At 32.5% G+C, this 19243-nt stretch overlaps 3 protein-coding genes across 19 annotated transcripts; 1 reads left to right on the forward strand and 2 right to left on the reverse strand.

The window, feature by feature from the left end:
* The first annotated feature begins 123 nt into the window (after positions 1–123).
* Nup44A (nuclear pore complex protein Nup44A) lies at positions 124–2605 on the forward strand. 2 transcript variants are annotated; one of them, XM_089837814.1, is made up of 9 exons: positions 124–346; positions 421–471; positions 582–687; positions 1081–1330; positions 1403–1633; positions 1703–1790; positions 2096–2174; positions 2243–2384; positions 2474–2605. In XM_089837814.1, exons 1-9 carry the CDS (start codon positions 236–238, stop codon positions 2505–2507), a joined length of 1092 nt encoding a protein of 363 aa, XP_089693940.1. In that variant the 5' UTR covers positions 124–235; the 3' UTR covers positions 2508–2605. The 2 variants fall into 2 exon arrangements, with proteins under 2 accessions (XP_089693940.1, XP_089693938.1); XM_089837812.1 differs by having other exon boundaries at positions 125–346; positions 2243–2605.
* Positions 1243–16222, reverse strand: Galphas (G protein alpha s subunit). 16 transcript variants are annotated; one of them, XR_016366533.1, is made up of 12 exons: positions 15675–16219; positions 15164–15236; positions 13836–13890; positions 13630–13749; positions 13451–13548; positions 13236–13364; positions 12976–13155; positions 12764–12894; positions 12576–12649; positions 2954–3669; positions 2791–2894; positions 1243–2723 (listed from the first exon to the last, which is right to left on the reverse strand). XR_016366533.1 is itself a non-coding variant. In XM_089837811.1 (10 exons), the coding sequence occupies exons 1-10, from the start codon at positions 15811–15813 to the stop codon at positions 3661–3663; spliced, it is 993 nt and encodes a 330-aa protein (XP_089693937.1). In that variant the 5' UTR covers positions 15814–16219; the 3' UTR covers positions 1243–3660. The 16 variants fall into 16 exon arrangements, 3 of the variants coding, with proteins under 3 accessions (XP_089693937.1, XP_089693936.1, XP_089693935.1); XR_016366526.1 differs by lacking the exons at positions 1243–2723; positions 2791–2894; positions 2954–3669 and adding exons at positions 3711–8514; positions 8685–8733; positions 8813–11072 and having other exon boundaries at positions 15675–16216; XR_016366528.1 differs by lacking the exons at positions 1243–2723; positions 2791–2894; positions 2954–3669 and adding exons at positions 3711–8309; positions 8642–8733; positions 8813–11072 and having other exon boundaries at positions 15675–16216.
* Positions 16223–16632: 410 nt separating this feature from the next.
* On the reverse strand, positions 16633–19177 carry LOC149676888 (CCAAT/enhancer-binding protein gamma-like). The gene is made up of 2 exons (XM_089837837.1): positions 18899–19177; positions 16633–18360 (listed from the first exon to the last, which is right to left on the reverse strand). Exon 2 carries the CDS (start codon positions 18356–18358, stop codon positions 17864–17866), a length of 495 nt encoding a protein of 164 aa, XP_089693963.1. The 5' UTR covers positions 18359–18360; positions 18899–19177; the 3' UTR covers positions 16633–17863.
* Between the last annotated feature and the right edge of the window lie 66 nt (positions 19178–19243).

Consider the following 19243-nt stretch of genomic DNA (forward strand, 5'->3'; position numbering starts at 1 on the left):
CAGTTCATAAGATATTCCATGGAGTAGTTTTATTGGAGTAGAAAGTAAGTTTCCTTAAAAGTGCCTTAAATTATCACTAGACTCCAATATTAATGCTCCATGGTAGGATTGAAAAGCCGTATAGGCTAGCAAAGATTCCCCGAATCCGATCAGTTATAAGCATTCTCTGCGTTGGTCATTTGAATCGTTTAAATCTTGTAAGGAAAATTAATTTTATTACATAATTAACATTAAAATGTACGAACTTAAACGGATTAACGCGGATCACAAGGATATAATACATGATGTAGCTTATGATTTTTATGGAAAAAGATTAGCAACTTGTTCCAGTGACCAAAGTGTCAAAGTAATGTTTAAAAAGTCCATAAATTAAAGTAAGGTATCTTTTTTTTATTCAAAATTGGTCCAATTTTAACGTAGGTTTGGGACCTGGGGGAAGACGGTGAATGGCATTGTACCGCCAATTGGAAGGTTCATACACCATAAATAATAACATGAATCTTTATAGCTATAGTTATAAAGATTCATGGTAATAATCACTATCACTATTTTTGGTGATAACAAAATTGTTGACATTTTAGACCCATAGTGGTTCGGTTTGGAAAGTTACTTGGGCTCACCCTGAATTTGGCCAAGTACTGGCAACGTGTTCTTTTGATAGAACGGCCTCAGTTTGGGAAGAATTAGGTTGCCTTTTAATAAAAATCTTGAACAATAGGGAGCTAACAGTTCTTTCCCCCTAAGACGTCACACCCTTCTATCTCTTACTGGAGTTACATCCCCCCTAACGGTTGGAAACAGTATAGAGTGCTGTCAGAAGCGCCGGTGTGACGTCACCCATGCTGTTTTCCCATAAAGAAAAAACGGTAACTGTCATGGCCGCCCATTGCTAAAGGCAGACTCGTGATGTTTAACCTTGGATCTGACGTCACAACTGACAGCACTCTATTCTACGCGCAAAAATGCCAAACAGGGGGGGGGGCTGCGTGACGTCAGACTATCGCTTCCTCCTAGCCAGTTGTTAGCTCCCTATAATAAAAAAACAACCTTCACTTACCCCTAAAATTCAAATTTTCAAAGTTGATGACAATGAAAGAAATCAGTCTCATTGGGTTAAACGTACTAGTTTGGTGGATAGTAGAACGTCAGTTACAGATGTTAGGTTCGCCCCTAAGCACTTGGGTTTACAATTAGCCACGTGTTCCGCGGATGGCATTATAAGAATCTACGAAGCCCCTGATGTTATGAATCTTAGTCAATGGTCACTGCAACACGAAATAAACTGCAAATTGCCTTGTAGTTGCGTTGCTTGGAATCCTTCAACTTGCCGGTAAACCCCCTAGTCCTAGTTAGAATGAAACAGAGCGAGTTTCCCTTAAATGCAAATATTTTATTGCTTAAGCCATCATCCACCCATGATTGCTGTTGGAAGTGACGAACAAAATGCTTCCAGTGGTGGAAAAGTCTTACTTTACGAGTATAGTCCAAACAGCACACGTTGGGTCAAAGTTGAAACCTTGTCTATTACTGACCCAGTGCATGATTTAGTTTTTGCTCCCAATTTGGGAAGATCTTATCACTTACTCGCTGTTGCTTCAAAAGACGTCAGAATTATAACGTTAAAACCTTTACAGTAAGCTTGAAAATAGTTTTTCAGCAAGGATTTAGTTTTAAAATCTAATTAATTAATTTATAATAAAAGGCAAGATACGACGATAATAAGTTCACAAGGAACTTCGTCAAAATTTGAAATTAGACAGGCGGGACAATTTGACGATCATAATTCCCAAGTAATGCGTAAAAAAATTGAAGGAAAAGATCAGGGTCGTCACATTATACCTTAAAAGAAGGGCCTTTTAGTCTTAAAAACGCTGACTACTGCGCCGTCATTTTTAGAGACGTCTGCTAGCCTGAACCCATTACTCTTACGGGATTGGTTGAATCACTCCTGCGCAGACGCCTCTACAAATGGCGGCGCAGTAGTCAGCGTTTTTAAGACTAAAAGGCCGTTCTTTTAAGGTATAATGTTATGTTACCTCAACTTTTCCTTTATTTAAAATGCAATAAACCCAAGTTGATAATGCGGGGTTTTTAGGTCTGGAGAGTTTGTTGGAATGTTACTGGAACTTTATTAGCGTCCGCCGGAGATGATGGTTGTGTTCGGTTATGGAAAGGTACAATTGTAGTACCTGACTTGATTAATTATTTCCCAGAAGCTGCAATAGAATCTCTTTGAAATTAGGAAATTATCTGGAAAATTGGAAATGCGTCGCGACGTTAAAAGGAGACGGTACGAGCGTTGTCGGAGATAAAACTTCATCCTCATTATCGACTGGACCTTCAATTGGCAGTGGTGGAAGCGCGGTTGGATTAAACCAAACTAGGTATTACAAATTGGGTCAAATTAGTCATCCGGGTCAAGTACCTTGGCACTGAAAGAGACGGTTACGCTTTTAAACCTTTTTTCTTACAGTCAACCAAATTTTCATTTTAAATTCTTACATTAAAACGGATAAATTACGCTCTTTGAAATCTGTTAATTAAATCATCAAATTTGTATAAAAAAAATTTCATGTAATAAATACTTAATTTGTTTACCCATTCATCTCATCCGTGTTTGTTTGTGAATGAAATAAAATACCTTTATGATAATCATTGTGTCTTCATTAAGAAAATCCAATTTGTTTTTTGTTGCCTTTGAATAACGCACCGAGCTGACGTTACTATAAGATTTAAACCAATCAGGTGTCAAAACGGTGTTTCATTATGGTAGATTAGCATGTAGGTTACAAAAGCTTAGCCGTGTTCGTTTTCCGTTTCTTGCTTTCAAATCTAAGCATTTCGTCATTATTGGTGGTCAGGAATGGTCAATTGCAACTAACTGGCCATTATCCCTGAGTTGCAAATCGATGCACATTGGTGAAAATCGGCATAACCTTTTCCATATACATACTGCATTTGATGGCCTTCCAGTTACACTTTGCAAACGGAGCTACAGCTCTCAATGCCTTCATTAGTTATGGTCAGCAATGGTCAATTACAACTAACTGACCATGCAAAATCCCAGAACGGAAAATCAGAGTACATTGGTGAAAATCCGCATATCCTTTTCCATATACTGCATTTGAAGACCTTTCAGTTACACTTTGCAACTCGAGCCATTCATTAGTGATGATCAGCAATGGTCAATCGCAACTAACTGACCAATATCTCAGAGTTACATCGGCATTTCCTTTCTCATATACATACTGCACTTGAAGGCCTTTCAGTTACATTTTGCAAAACGGTGCTCTAGCTCTCGAGCCATCATTAGCAGTCATTAGTGATGAACAGCAATGGTCAATCGCAACTAACTGACCATGCAAAATCCCACAACGGAAAATCAGAGTACAATGGTGAAAATCGGCATATCCTTTTCCATATACTGCATTTGAAGGCCTTTCAGTTACACTTTGCAACTCGAGTCATCATCAGCAATGGTCAATTGCAACTAACTGTCCAATATCCAAGAATTGCATCGGCATTTCCTTTTCCATATACATACTGCATTCAGTTAAACTTTGCAAAACGGTGCTCTACCTCTTGAGCCATTGTTAACGCTCATTATTGATGTTCGCAACTAACTGACCATGCAAAATCCCCAGAACGGCAAAATGATATTCAAATCACCTATAAAAATAAGAAAAGTAAAATTTCACAACAACCAGTGATAAAATTAACACAAAACACGTTTTTATTTTTTATTTGTTTTTTTTTGTTTATGTTTGCTGTGCATTGTTTGTTAGACATTATGTACACTATATACCTTTTAAACATCGGAGGTTTTTCTTTTTTTTTTTTATCTTTCCTCAAAAGGAAAATAAACAGGGAGCAAGGAAGGACAAAATATAAACTTTAAAATGAGCTTAGTATAATTAAATTGCTTATATTCATTAACGTTTGGTATTTGTTTCTTTGTTTGTTGTTTCTTCTTCAATTTAAACAAAAACAAAAAGTACATGATCATAATTCTTTTAGCAGTTTTGAGATTTATCTTAAGATTTGTTTGCAATTATTAAAATAATATTAATTAATTAATATTAGATTATTAATTATATATATTTAATGCGCGATGTTGGGGGGGGGGGAGAGAAAAACCGACTGAGAAAAAAGGGGGAATAATTTTCTGACTACAACTTTGTTATCTTTTGTTGTTGGTTGTTTTCATTCATACATTTTTTTTAAACGCGAAAAACACTGTTAGCGAAATAATATGTTGTTTTTTTATCTTTAATATCTACAAAAAGTGGATTCTTAATCTTTTTTGTTTAATTTTTAAATCTTCGGTATATATTTATTTATTTATTTTTTTTTTCGTTTAAATTTTTAAACGGGTTTTGTTTTGCGCCGCAAATTTCTTTGTTTTATTTATAAAGAGTTCTTGAATTTCTTTCTTTTTTAAATATTGCGTTGTATGTACCGTTCATTAAAAATTAAACTCAAAGTAACGTACGTAGTTATACCCTGGGTTTTTTTGTTTTTTCTTTTTTATTCGGTAATTTTTGCGTTTACCAAAAAACGTTTAGGGGGTAAAAGGGTTAGGGTAAGGGGGTTAGAAAATTCACATTTGTTTTTTTTTATTTTTCGTATATAATTTTCCGACTAAAAACCCACAATTAATAGTGACCAGATTTCTTATTTTTTCTTTAAACAATTACAAATATGTTGTTTTTTTTTCTTACGATGTTTTAAATTGTTTAAACCCAAATAAATTAAAAAAAATTACGTTTTTTTTTTTTTTTTTTGCAATATATTCGTTTAGTTTCACAGGGATTTCCCAGTTTATTTTTTTTTATTTATTCATTTAGGACAGTGTTTCCTAAAGTCCACGTTAATTTCAGGGGCAAGGTTTTTTGACTTTTTTCTTTTTAGTCACAAGCAGGTACGTCTTTAATTTTTTTTTTTTTTTTTAAACTATGCACCATTTTTTTAAATTTATTTTCAATCACCGAAAAAACATTTAAATTCCAATAAACCTGCTTGTGAAAAATGTTTTCATTCAGCTATTGGTTAATAGGGGGCGTCGTTTTGTACTCAAATTTTTTTTTTTTTTTTCATATTATTTTGAGATAGGGGGTAGTTTTTCAAATTTTCCGCAAATTTTTTTTGAAAAATTACATTTTTTTTTTTTTGGACAATTTCATTATCACAATTAAAAAAAAGGAAAGAAAATTAAATTTATCTCAACATGACACAAAAATTAATTATAATAAAAACCTATATTCTATATTATTAACATAGCGAAAAAATGTTTGAACATCTAAAAAAATTTGTCTAGGTTATTTTTTTTTTTTATCCACGTTAATTTTTTTTTTCTTCACAAATATACACACAATTGTTTTTTTTTCTTTTTTTAAATATAAGCGGTTATAACTTTAGAGAATTTGGTTGTTTTATGTTTTTTTAGAGTTCGTAAAAGTCTCTTTTTAACATTATTTTAACAAAAATTAATATTTTTTTTTAAAACTATATATACCATTAAAAGTATTTTTTTTTTATTTTTTTGTCATTTTATTATTACTTTTTTTTTTGACTAAGAAACAAATAAAACAAGTTGTACAATATTTTTTTGAAAAAATAAAGAAATTAAATCAAAAGTTTCATGAAATTTTGTGGGGCGATAAGAAAGTACGATAGCATTTTTATCAAAAGCAAGTTTAAAACGAAAACCGATTACGTCAAAATTAAACTTTAAAATAAGAAACATTTTTCATAAGATTGTGATGAGTAAAATGCTTTCCGAGTGACAATTTTTAATAAATTCGTTATATTATTTCTTCAAAGTGATTATTTATGATAATCGCATAATTACTCTTAGACGTTTAAAAAAATAAAATTAAATTTGATTTAACTTAAACCACTCGGAAGATTTTGATCACGAAATCATGAAAATTTCTTATTTATTAAAGGGGCTGGCCGGAGCTGTTGGGGTGAAGGGGGGCGGGTCAAACTGTTGGTTAGCATATTGCTTTCCCGCCCACCGCGACGGTGGCGCCATTCCTTATGGCCAAAGAGCTGGGTGTTTTCCCCCTGAACTAAGGGCGGTCTCCCCCCCCTCCAACAGCGACGGTGAGCCCCTTTAATAGATTAATTTTGACGATACCAGTATCATTTTAAACTTACTAACAAAAACGCTAACCCAATCAATCAATCTACGACGACCCATTTATTTTTGCTAGGAAACTTAATTAATTTACTTTTAATAAAAACCACCCTTTTGTTATTTATTTATTCTTTTTTTTTTTTTTTTTGCGTAACAGCTATGCTGAAACCCTGGAATACACGATTAACAACTATATATATATCATTTTGTCATCTCATTCTTTTCATCTTTTTCGTTTGTTTCATTTTAAATTAAAAATTGTCATGTGTTTTATTTTATTTTATTTTTTTTTGTATCATCATTTATTTATTTATTTATTTGTAGTTTTTAGTAGTAGACAGTAGTAGTAAAACGTTAGAGAGGCAAAGCACCGCCGTAATTTCATCTAAAATCGTCAATTGTCGCGCCTAGACTCACTTTAAACAACACAGCTATTTCGTGATATAAAGCGTGAAAAATTTTGCTAAAGCATATCGTATCGTATCGTTCGTTCGTTGAGACGAGCGTGTGTGTTATGTTAAATTTTGTTTTTTTTTTTGGGATGGAGGAAAGATAGAGGAGGGTTTGAACTATTTAAAATAATAATAATATTATTAACATTAGCGCTAACTCAGCCTTAGGTTAATTAATTATTCATTATTCAATGTATTTTATTTAAATCCCTAATTACTTTAACCAAATTAAAATAAGCGGCGCGGGATTTATATGATAGTTAATTAAGTATCTAACCAGAAAATATTATTCTTTGGTATATTTTTTTTTCTTTTAAATTCACATTATACATTTAATCCTTTAATTAATACGAATGGTTTTTCGTTAAAATTTTTTTTCTTTTTCAAATTTGCCATTAAATTAAAAATCAAAATATCTCGACTGACAGGATGGGAAATATTTCATCACTATTTTTATAATACTTTGAAACAAAATTTAAAAAAAAAACCAAAAAAAAAAAAAACACAAAAAATAGGGGGGCTTTATGACGTTACCGTTACCGAAACTGGGTGATATATATATATATTTTTTTACTTTTCAAGCAGTTCAATTTTTTTTTTTTCGTGAGCAAATTTTTCATTTGTTTAAATACTTAATTTAAATTAAATTGTCTGTCGTACGGTTTTTACCATTTTTTTTTTTTTTTTGGAAGGAGGAAGGTTGGTTAGTTAGCTCTCAAAAACGTTTCGTAAAAATCATAAACTACTAATTTTATAAAATTAGCAAGTTTTCTTAATTAATTAATACTTCTTGCCGATTTTCCTTTCATAATCGTAAATTTTTCTATTTTTTTTTTTAACTTCTTTCTTGATGCTTCGTAAAATAGACTTGACCCCAATTATACCATATTTACTTCGTTTCTATATTTCGATAATTAGTTAGTTAATTAGGAGGGTTTTAAGGATTAATTTGATTGAAAAATCAAATGGATGGACTGATTTGTTTTCTTTAAATTTTTTTTTATATATAACCCTTTCATTGGAATTTTGCAATATAAAATGTTAATTTAATTTAAATTAAAAACCAAATTCATTCGGTAATTATTTAGCGGACACATTTATATAATAAGCTACCAATTACACACCTACGATGAAATAGGGTGGAAAAGACTATAAACTAAAAACATGAGATTTCGTAAAAACGTCGTGGTAAAATTCAAAATTGCAAAAGATGTAAAAAAAAAAAAAAAATTCTTCCCTTCAAATAAATCTACATTCTTCATTTATAATAATTAATAATAATTAGAAATATTTCTTAACGAACGTAACGTTGCCAATATATTAACAAATTGAAGCGTAATTATAACTAATCACTAAATTATATATCTTTCTCATTAATGAATTAAGGGGACACTTTTTAACGTTAATTTCTAACAAATAAAGACTTAAAAAATAAAATTTCATGGGCAAAATGATTTTTAAAATCAATTTAAGCAAATGCCAAGCGTACAATCAATTTAATTTTTAAGTCTTAAAATCCAGGTACTAAGCCTACTTTAACATAAAAAGAAATTCTTACTAAGCCTACTTTTTACCTAACAAAAGATTCTCGTAATCGCAAAGCCTCCATTTACCCAAATAAAGATTCTCGCAATAGCTAAGCCTACATTTTACCTAACAAAAGATCGTTAAGCCTACATTTTACCTAACAAAAGATCGTTAAGCCTACTTTTTACCTAACAAAAGATCGTTAAGCCTACATTTTACCTAACAAAAGATCGTTAAGCCTACATTTTACCTAACAAAAGATCGTTAAGCCTACATTTTACCTAACAAAAGATCGTTAAGCCTACATTTTACCTAACAAAAGATCGTTAAGCCTACTGTTTACCTAACAAAAATCGTTAAGCCTACTTTTTACCTAACAAAAGATCGTTAAGCCTACTTTTTACCTAACAAAAGATCGTTAAGCCTACTTTTTACCTAACAAAAGATCGTTAAGCCTACTTTTTACCTAACAGAAGATTCTCGCAATCCCTACCAAAAGATCGTTAAGCCTACTTTTTACCTAACAGAAGATTCTCGCAATCCCTAACAAAAGATCGTTAAGCCTACATTTACCTAACAAAAGATTCTCGCAATCCCTAAGCCTACTTTTACCTAACAAAAGATTCTCGCAATCGCAAAGCCTACTTTTACCTAAAAAAAAGATTCTCGCAATCCCTAAGCCTACTTTTACCTAACAAAAGAATTCTCGCAATCGCTAAGCCTACTTTTACCCAACAAAATAATTCTCACTTAAGCCTAATTTGAAAAATAAGGGCCGAATGGTAAAAATTTCAATGTAGAAAGCCTTTTGAACCACAATTGTTTCCCTAATACTCGATTTCAAAATCGACACATTGTTTATTTAATAAAAGGGTATAAGAGCCATTAGCTGCCTAAACACCCTGTGACCTATTACTGCCAGACGCGCGCGTTTTACAAACTTGTTTGTTGTTGTTTATTTATTTATTTATTTATTTATTTCTCTAGGATATTTAACAGTTTTTAAACTTGAATGGGGGAGTGGAAATTGGGGGGAATAGTTTTGCGGTAAAAAGTTTAATCATTTGCTCGTTCAAAATGTCATTCACACGACGACTTAAGCGTAAAAAAAAAACAAATATGGGGGGGGGGGGGGTTGGTAGAGATAAATTTGTTTTTAAAGTTGTCTCTTTGATGGCTTTCCTTTGTTTTTCATTTTAAAGTCCATTGGTTAACTATAGAAATGTGTATGGTTGATGTTAATTTATGTAGTTTATCATCGCTAAATTGACATGTAGTAGTTATAGTTACTCTTTAATTAAATTGGAACGATCGCAACACAGATTCTTAAAATTAACAAAAAGAAAAACAAAAACAATGGGGTTTAGAATTGTCTCTACAAAAAAAAAAAAAAAACATAACTATTACATCTTTTTTGTTTTCTTTTTTTTTCTTTTATCCACTTATAAAAACTAAAAATAGTTTACATTTAAAAATAATAATTAAAACGATAATATGAGGACTAGTATAATTCATGTTTGTTGTTGTTTATCTTCTTTCTTTTTGCAAATCCCGACAGTTTGTGCATTTTAAAACAATTTCCTGTATCCTTGAATGTTAGTGCGTAAAAAAGTCGACTTTAAGTTGCGTTTTTTTTAACATTTTCCTTTTACTACTTTGTTAAAAACTTAAAAACACAAAGTTTCACTAGAATTTAATTTTTACGTTGTTTTATTTATTTATTTATTTTGCAATTAGGGACGAAGGGGGGGAAGGGGAGGTTAAAGAGGGGGGGTTTGGTTCCTTAATTAAAATTAAAATCTGAATCTAGATGCAGATTTGTAGGGAGGCGCTCACGGAAGACTCATGGAAGTGCGCGTATAACATTAAGATTTAATTTAATTAATTCCCGATTTTGTTTTTTTTTTGTTTTTTTTTTTTAAATAAAAGGAACCCTTTTTGTGGTTTTAATTTACTTTTCTTGTTATTTTATCCTAAAATGTTTTAAAAGTTTTGGGAATGGATGATTGAGATTAGTAAACTAAACTAATTGAAGTTAGCGGTAGATTTTAATTAACGGCAAAGCAGCTGGTACTTAATTTATATTCGAAAACTCATCATTATTAAAATAACTGAACTATTAAAAATATTAATTAAGGATATTAAAAAGACAAAGTTATTAATTAATTAAAAAAAAGGGAACAAGACACGGATGGGGGAAGGAAGGAAGGTACAATGTTAGAATGAAGGACTTTTACGGCGGAGCACAACTGCAGTTTTTTGTTTCAGGGACTGATTCGATTAGGGATTTGGTTGGTAATTCATTCATTTTATACACGTATAAAGACTCGGAGAGACGTAGTAGTAATAAAAATGAATGTAGCGTCCATATTTGAAAAATTGGCTTAAATTTTTCCCCCACAATTCAGCCATTTTGGTTATTTCTTTCTTTTTTTGTAAACACAAAAAAAAAAATTCCCCAAAAAAAAGTGGTGTGTATTTTTTCAAAATAGAAGACTTACAACAACCACTTTTAAAACGACATACCTTATTAAAGAGATGTTTCCTTTTTTTTTTTTTTTGGTAGGTTTTTTGAGGGAATCTTACGTTATTACCTCAAATATAGTTAGGTGTGTCCCATTTTTTTTTTCTTTTTTTTTCAAACTTTCAAGGTCTATACAACAAATAATTAACGGATTTTCCAAAAAACTTTAAAAGAAAATCAAAACCGAAAAGATTTGGATTTGGATTTCATTTTGTTTTTTTTTATCTTTCCTTTTTTTTTATCGCCGTTATTTTTTTTTAATAATTTTTTTGCGCCAACATCACAAGAGTTCGTATTGTCGTAGATGCATCCTTTGTATGATGTCTCGACAATCGTTGAACACCCGTCTTATATTTTCCGTGTCTACGGCGCACGTAAAATGTGGATAGCAATAGTGTTTACCATCCCCACTCGCTGTGCTGATGCGCTGCGCGAGTTTCAGCGTTTAAATGATTTGGGGGTAGAAAGAGAATAGGAATGTTTTGTTTTAGTTTTAGGGAAGAAATTCCCCCTTTAAAAAATTTAGAAAAAAGCATTGGGCAAAATGTGCGCATACTACACACTATATGTGCAATTCATTAGCAAACAACAAGTCACGCAAATCTATATATTTCGTTTCAGCTAGTTGTACTAATATATGCTAACCCACGTGGTACAGTACCCACGTTTTCCAACATTCCAAGCAAGAATGACGGAGGGAATTAATACACGGACAAAATGGCGGGCGGTCTTCCTGATTCGTCTGACGTAGACCGCCCGCCATTTTCCGAGTATTCCTCCCCCATTTCTAGCGTCCCAATGAACCCGAGTAGTTCCACAGTTAGCGTGCCGAATTCCCTCAGAGTACGCATAATACCCCCCCCCCTCATAATGCATACTCTACCTTAAATTTACGAGATGGCCCAACGGTAGGGGTACATGCTTACTCAAAAAATAATATATTTACGACAGAAACACAAATCACGGGCGCAATAGCTAGGTTGTTTGTATGTTATTGTTAATACATTATAAAGAAAATGTATTTCGTCTAAGCCTGCAAACCAATTGAAGCTATACAAACGACGCGTATCAATATATTGTAATTCAGTGTTGTAAAACTACTTCCCCATTTTTATTCCCTTTTAGCGGTGTAATAAAATATACACCAAAAAAAAAACATTTCCCATCCTTAGGATAAGAAATAACACATGAAACGAGACGAATTACAACTTTTGTTGACATTTCTCAGGGGTGGAATATTTTTGTAAGAACAAAACACTTTTGCATAATTTTATTTAAAAAATATTATTGGTCTGAATTAAAACAAACTAATCCATTTTCCCCTTGCACAAAACACTATATGAAAATGAACTCCCAGTCTTATTGTGCTTTTAAAATTAACAATGTGTCTTGAACTCGAACTGTTACACTGTTAGCAAAATTAATTGCCAACATATAAAGCAAAATGAACCAAGAGTTTGAAGCCGGTTGTTAATGTTAATCTTTTATTAACAAACCCGTTTCAGGCCACGTTTACCTTTTCGTGTTCCCGGGGTCCACCAACAAACACACACACACAAAACAGATAGGTGTGTTTGCATAACAACACATACCAAAAACTATACTTATAATATTATAACTGTTGCGGCAATTCACAAAAGTGCAACTTATAAAGCAAAATGAAAAAAATGTTTCAAGCCAGTTTTATATCTTTTATTAACGCGTTTCTGTCTACGCTTGCTTTTTCGTGTTCCCGGGGTCCACACACACACATACACACAAACAAAACCGCTCGGTATGTTTGCATAACAACACATACCGAAAAAAATCTACTTATATAATTCACAAAAGTGCAACTTGTGGTTGAATTAAAAGAGATGGGCTTATACGCGTTGTCAAATAAAACTTAAAGGAACAAGCAACGCAAAAATGGAAAGACGTCGTTACTCACCAGGAACTCATCTCTGATGAAGTATTTTGCTCGTATTACTTCAGGATCTTCAGATGACTCTAATACGGCCGAATCGTTTGGTGAAAAAACGCAAAAATAACATGATTTCGCGTTCCCAACAAATTATATTATTCCCCCTTAAACACCCAAATGCGCATTTACAAACTCCCTCCCAGTTCAATACCTACCATCTGGCGGTGTTTGGTAATGAACAAATTCTTCAAAGTAGTCCTCTAACTTTGATTTCCCCGCTTTAATCTTCTCGGCCAGCAAATCTTGTTTATTGAGGAAAAGAATAACCGATATTGTTCGCAACCATCTTAAAAGGAAAATGCGAAATTTTCAGTTGCCACACACCAACACGCACACGCATGCAAACAAAACACACAATCCAAAATACCGATTATTCCAAATGCTTTTAAATAGTTCCAAAGATTCCTTTAGCCGATTTTGGCTAGGATCTTCACGGAGCACCATATTATAACTACTACACGCAGTTACAAAAATGATTGCTGTTACGTCATTGAAGCATTGAATCCACTTACGACGTTCGTCCCTTTGACCTCCTACATCAAACATACTTTTCCACAAAAAAATAAGTCAACTCAGTCAAAACACGAAGTTTCAACCGAATCAACTTTGAAAACCAAGAAAACATACTGGAAGTTGACTTTTTCGACTTGAAACTTTGTTTCGAAGATACCCGAGGTGAGAACTCGACAGCGTAGAATATCTTGTTCTGACGGTACGTAGTCTCTTTGCTTGATTACGCTTACTCTATCTAAAAAGCTATAATTTTGGTTGCGAAAAAAGATGTGGAAAGTTCTTAAAAGTCGCCATTTTTCGGGGTAATTAAATAATAATTTTAAGCTTACTATTTAGCACAATCTATTAACTGGTACTCGTTAGACCTTTCATACGCGGCTTGAACTCCTCGGTCCTTCCACAAAATTTCCGTGTGCTCATAAAACTCCTATTTAAATTTAATATATCGAGGGTTTAGGTGAAACTACCTCGTCTATCGGGGGTGCGCGAACGAATAAGCTAAACTTACTGGTGTATATTCAAAGTCAGGTAAACTCACAACATCTTGGACAAAGTCTAACCTCCATTGATTCTCTGGATGCTCTAGTTGTACTGGAGGGACTAATGTGCTCATGGCACCGGTTATTGTCTGATTTAAAATAATATACCGAAATTGCTTAGCAAAACATTTATGGGGGGCCAAAAAATATCCGCATGTAAATTCTTAAAACCTACCAAAATTGCATCTCTAATATTTTTCTTAATATCTTCAAGTTTTTGTTTCTTTTCTCTGATTAATTAATAATAATTAGATTATTAATTATGATGCGTATTTCTAACTACCTTGAAAACCATCTTTTCTTAATTAGTAACAAAAATTACTCATTTTTTCTGATATAAATTTTTTTGGAACCTATTCAAAACCATTTAGTGACACCTCCCCTTTCACTTTTTCAGTTCATAAAGAGTTTTCTACAAATATTTTTCCTTACATTTGAAAAATGAAATCCCAGGGTTCTTTTCCCGACAAATTGCACATTTTCTCTAACTATAAAATCTGGTAAATTTCACTTTACATAACCCATGACTTAAATTATGTGCTGAGAAAAGTGTTCTGAAAAATGTGACACTTTCAATATTCTTTAACTTTTTCAGTTCATAGTTTTCTATAAATATTTTTCCTCATATTTCAAAAATAAAATCCCAGAATATTAAAAGTCCTTTTCCTGACAAATTTCACATTTTCTCTAACTATAAAATCTGGTAAATTTCACTGTACATAACCCATGACTTAAATTATGTGCTAAGAAAAGTGTTCTGAAAAATGTGACACTTTCCATATTCTCAACTTTATGACACTTTCAATATTCTTTCACTTTTTCAGTTCATAAAGAGTTTTCTACAAATGTTTCTCCTTACATTTGAAAAATAACATCCCAGAATATTAAAGGTTATTTTCCCAACAAATTGCACATTTTCTTAACCATAAAATCTGGTAAATTTCACTTTACATAACCCATGACTTAAGTAAGAAGTGTTCTGAAAAATGTGACACTTTCTATGTTCTTTCACTTTTTCGGTTCATAAAGAGTTTTCTACAAATATTTTTCCTTACATTTGAAAAATGAAATCCCAGGGTTCTTTTCCCGACAAATTGCACATTTTCTCTAACTATAAAATCTGGTAAATTTCACATTACATAACCCATTATTTAAATTATGTGCTGGGAAAAGTGTTCTGAAAAATGTGAAACTTTCTATATTCTTTCACTTTTTCGGTTCCTAAAGAGTTTGCTACACATATTTTTCCTTACATTTGAAAAATAAAATCCCAGCATATTAAAGGTTCTTTTCCCGACAAATTGCACATTTCCTCTAACAATAAAATCTGGTAAATTTCACTTTACATAACCCATGACTTATATTATGTGCTGAGAAAAGTGTTCTGAAAAATGTGACACTTTCTATCTATGTTCTCAACTTTATGACAATAACATACAGTATTCTGATAGAAATTTTAAATGACAGATGAACATGAAAGTACAGAAAACACCAAAAACTTACTCTTCTGTAAATCCATTAACGTGCAAAATTCTCATCTGCTTAACAATGGTACTTTTTCCGGATTCACCAGCACCTATTAAAGAAAAGAAACACAATCATTTTACCAATTTAATTTAACCCTATTTATTAAATGACATGGCTAATCTACTTAGCTAGTAGAGAGACCTACATGTACAAATATAAGGGGTCAACAGTACTATACACTCAGTGATATGGTTTTCGATACATTAAGAAGAACCATTGACTATACCAAGATTGATTGAGGTTATTACTAAGTAAGCCTAATGAAATATGATAGGCGAAAGTACAGTTAATCTATTTTTAGATGGTGAAAGAGAAAGTTATGAATACCAAAGGCTTTGTGTGAAATGTAATCTAAGCCTAGGTGGAAAGTTTCCCCTTCTACTTCCATACCATACATACATACATACAACGGCAGGCAGCACACAGGACAGGGGAAGCTTGGGCAGGGTAGAAAGGGTAGATATTTAAATCAGGAAGTTAGGCTTACCTAATAAAAGTAATCTGTGTGTGGCTCTGTAGATTTGTTTATCCTTTTGAATTTGTTTTTCTATTCGTTTATTGGCTTCTTTTCGTCTTTTGTCCTCTTCCGCGTCATTTTTGGTGCTGGAACCACCGAAACAACCCATTAGGCCGCCAAGGCCTAACGGCGATGGTCCGCCGCCGACTGCCGATCCCTCCGAAATCTTCGCGGCTTCTTTCGCGCTTTTTGTTACACTTTGAAAAGATTTTTCGCCTATTTTCCAGTCATATTTCCCCTACAAACAAAACACCGAGCATTTCCCATGTTCAGTAAAAGTAAAATCTTTTACTCGGGTAGCGCATCTGCGACGACATTCGCGTACAATGGGTGGAACCAAAAATCGCGAACGGTATCTTGGGTAATTTGAAGTCTGCACACGGCTGCGGCTCGGTGGACTGAAAAAAAAAAAATAAAAAACAATAAAATTTGATTAAATCGGGATATTTTTTAATTGAAATATAATAATAATGCCTAATTCTAATTGAATATAGATCAGAGATTGTTATAAATAAAATTTTATAAATGAAAAAATGTCTAAACGTTGGACGGTCCGAACTCGGAAGTCTACGGTTTCTTTCAAGAAAAAAATATGGCGGCTGTGCTGTCCCGCCAAAATGGATACTAAGCCTACTTTTAGGCCTAATAGTATTTTACCGTTGAAATTTGAAAAAAAAATGGCGGATGTCCCGCCAAAATAGATTCTAAGCCTACTTTTTGGCCTAATAGTATTTTACCGTTGAAATTTGAAAAAAAAAAAATGGCGGATGTCCCGCCAAAATGGATTCTAAGCCTACTTTTAGGCCTAATAGTATTTTATGGTTGAAATTTGAAAAATAACCACAGTGGCAAGAAGAATTTGAGGAAGACAAACTTATTATTGCGAATAAAGAGAATAAATTTACAAAACATTCAATGAGAAACATGATTGTCACTTACACCCTGTCACTTTTATTTTGTGTTTGATGTACAACAATATCAGGATTTTGGTTGCTTTTTAATATGTAATATATAAAATCGTTAGGAAAAGTTTCATTCTTCTACACAAATAGTCGTTACGTATTTAAATGATGACGGTGAAACTGGGAATGTACAGACCAAGACTTTTATGGCACGCCATTATAGACTTTGTCCACTGGCTTCAAAAAATATCAAACTTGACCAGTTTACATTCCCAGTTTTCTTTAATATTTTTTTACGTATTTCATCATTACAATTACAAAAATTATGAAATTCATCCCGTACATTTATTACTCGGACAAAACTATACGAACCACAAAAAATGCTCTGGAAGTTTATTTATTTTTTTACCCCCACAATAATTGACCAATAAAATATATATGCTTTAGCAGTAGGAATAAAAATTAATAAACACTTATTGCATATGTATAATTTTGTTCATTGTAACATGAATAATTAAAGCTGAATTAGCCTTATTCCTGATCAGCGCCACCTACCCATAGCGGTGACTTTGAGAACTACTGTAAGCGGCAAGCCAATCAGATGTCGCTATAATCTGGTGACGTCACTGACGGGCACTCGTGATCTTAACAAAAATGACGTCACCAGATTTTAGCGACATCTGATTGGCTTGCCGCTTACAGTAGTTCTCAAAGTCGCCGCTATGGGTAAGGTGGCGCTGATCAGGAATAAGGCTAATTTCTGCTAATATTTTAATTACAATACATAATGAATATTTTTTTTTCTTTAATTCTTTATAATATACAAAAAAAAGGAGCTTATCATTAAAAATTAAAATTAATGTTTGTTAAATTCATTCATAATATAAAATCTCCTTCACCATAATCTTTTTTGGGGAAAAGGGGTTTTAATATAAAATAAATGAACCAAAATGTTGTACTACTAATAGGCCTACAAAAAAATAGGTATTTTGGAGAGAACTAAGTCTATAATTAAGATAGTCCAGTAATTTAAGAGCACATGGGTTTATATTAAATTAATTAAGACCCTAAAGGGGGCGGGGAAAAAACCTCCCCAACCACATGTTCAATATTATTAATATTAATAATAATAATATTAGTAGAAAAGTTTATCAACAGTCACTTTCCATATTATTTTATTTCCTAAATACAATTTTGTATGGTGGTTTCTGGGATGAGGTAACTGTGAAAAATTATGTTTAATGAAGGGGTAATTAATTATCCTGATATACCCAAATTTTGTGTATATTTGTGATCATTACGAATAGCAATGGCATTTTGGGTGTTGGTGATTTCTTTAGTGTTAGTGTCATCATCATTTGTGGTGGTTTCATTTAAGAAACTTAAGTCAGTGTTTGATAAATCCTGGCCATGCGCGTTTCCAGCATGGGCCAAGAAAAGATCTTTGAGAAAACTCAGCTCCTTTACGAGAAGGGCTATTTTTGCCTCCAACATTTCATTCTCTTTCTTAAGCTCGTTAACCCTCTCCAAAGTTTGTTGGGTTTTCAGCTTGGTCTTGTTACGCGATTTTTTAACCGCAATATTGTTTCTTTCCCTTCTTTTCCTATATTCTTCACTGTTTTTATCAGCACTCCCTTTACGGCCACTTCTGCTACCTTTCATATCTGAGCATGAATCTTCAAATGATGTTTTAGAGCAATCATCGGAAGATTCTTCTGTGCAAGAAACCTGCTGTTTGTTTCGAGGTGCCATGACTACACGCAAAAAATATTAAATAAAATAAAAATTTCACTAAATGGGAGGTAATTACTGATAGCTGATAAAAATATGAGCGGCTAAATGTGCGCCTGTTTTTGTTATTATCAAGTTTTATCAACTGAATAAATTTCCTCTTTTCCAAAGTTTTACTAAATAGAATATGTTTTTACCCCTAATTATTGGTACCTTTCCAAATTATGGCTAATTAGCTTGTTTATTGCCACCTATTCCAAAAAATTGTTATTTCTAGTTTCTTTCTACCCTAAAAAGAGGCGCACTTTTAGCCATTCCTATAAAAAATTGCCATGCTGTCTTGTGATGATGCAATAATAATGTTATCAACTTCTCTAAGACCAAATTTTGTTATTATTCTAACATTTTAAACTTAAAATCCACGCGTAATTTTATAGAAATTACAACAAAAATATCTAATTGGGTTTCGGTTTCCTCTCGACACTACGTGGAAATTATTACGCAACTAGTAGGCCAAAATAAATAGACATATTGACATAATAAATCTTAAGCCTTGGTTACCTTTTTCCCTTGAAGATCCCAAGCGATTAAACTACTTTCACCATACAAAAAGCTTTGAATTAGCCTTTTTATTAACTTTTTTAGAAATAAACGCGATAAATGTTTTCGATCGCCCAACAAAATTTGCTTAAAACTGTTTCAAAGTCACATCCGTTAACGTCTATGCGATCTCTCCGACTTAACTTGTTTACAAGTTACAACTCCAAACGATTACGTCATTCTATAACATGATTTACCACAGAGCACTAGCCAGTACATTAGCCAAAGACTTGTAAGCCTTCTATAATAAAGTGTATTGTTATCATTGCACTTTACTAGTCCATTCTACAGGAAAAAACTTGAAGG

The sequence above is a fragment of the Phalangium opilio genome, unplaced genomic scaffold, assembly GCF_054372755.1.
Source record: "Phalangium opilio isolate 3A_F unplaced genomic scaffold, DU_Popi_V2 ptg000045l_1, whole genome shotgun sequence".
NCBI lineage: Eukaryota > Metazoa > Arthropoda > Arachnida > Opiliones > Phalangiidae > Phalangium > Phalangium opilio.

What these genes read in the sequence shown, in the direction of transcription:
- Galphas (XM_089837809.1), bottom strand. Translation starts at nt 15,813, where the DNA reads ATGGGTTGTTTCGGTGGTTCCAGCACCAAAAATGACGCGGAAGAGGAC. An exon ending in ACACAGATTACTTTTATTAG is followed by an intron (nt 15,237 to 15,674) that starts GTAAGCCTAACT and finishes TTTCTTTAATAG; the next exon opens with GTGCTGGTGAATCCGGAAAA. An exon ending in CTGACTTTGAATATACACCA is followed by an intron (nt 13,549 to 13,629) that starts GTAAGTTTAGCT and finishes AAATTTAAATAG; the next exon opens with GAGTTTTATGAGCACACGGA.
- Nup44A (XM_089837812.1), top strand. Translation starts at nt 236, where the DNA reads ATGTACGAACTTAAACGGATTAACGCGGATCACAAGGATATAATACAT. An exon ending in TTGACGATCATAATTCCCAA is followed by an intron (nt 1,791 to 2,095) that starts GTAATGCGTAAA and finishes CGGGGTTTTTAG; the next exon opens with GTCTGGAGAGTTTGTTGGAA. An exon ending in TTGTGTTCGGTTATGGAAAG is followed by an intron (nt 2,175 to 2,242) that starts GTACAATTGTAG and finishes CTTTGAAATTAG; the next exon opens with GAAATTATCTGGAAAATTGG.
- LOC149676888 (XM_089837837.1), bottom strand. Translation starts at nt 18,358, where the DNA reads ATGGCACCTCGAAACAAACAGCAGGTTTCTTGCACAGAAGAATCTTCC.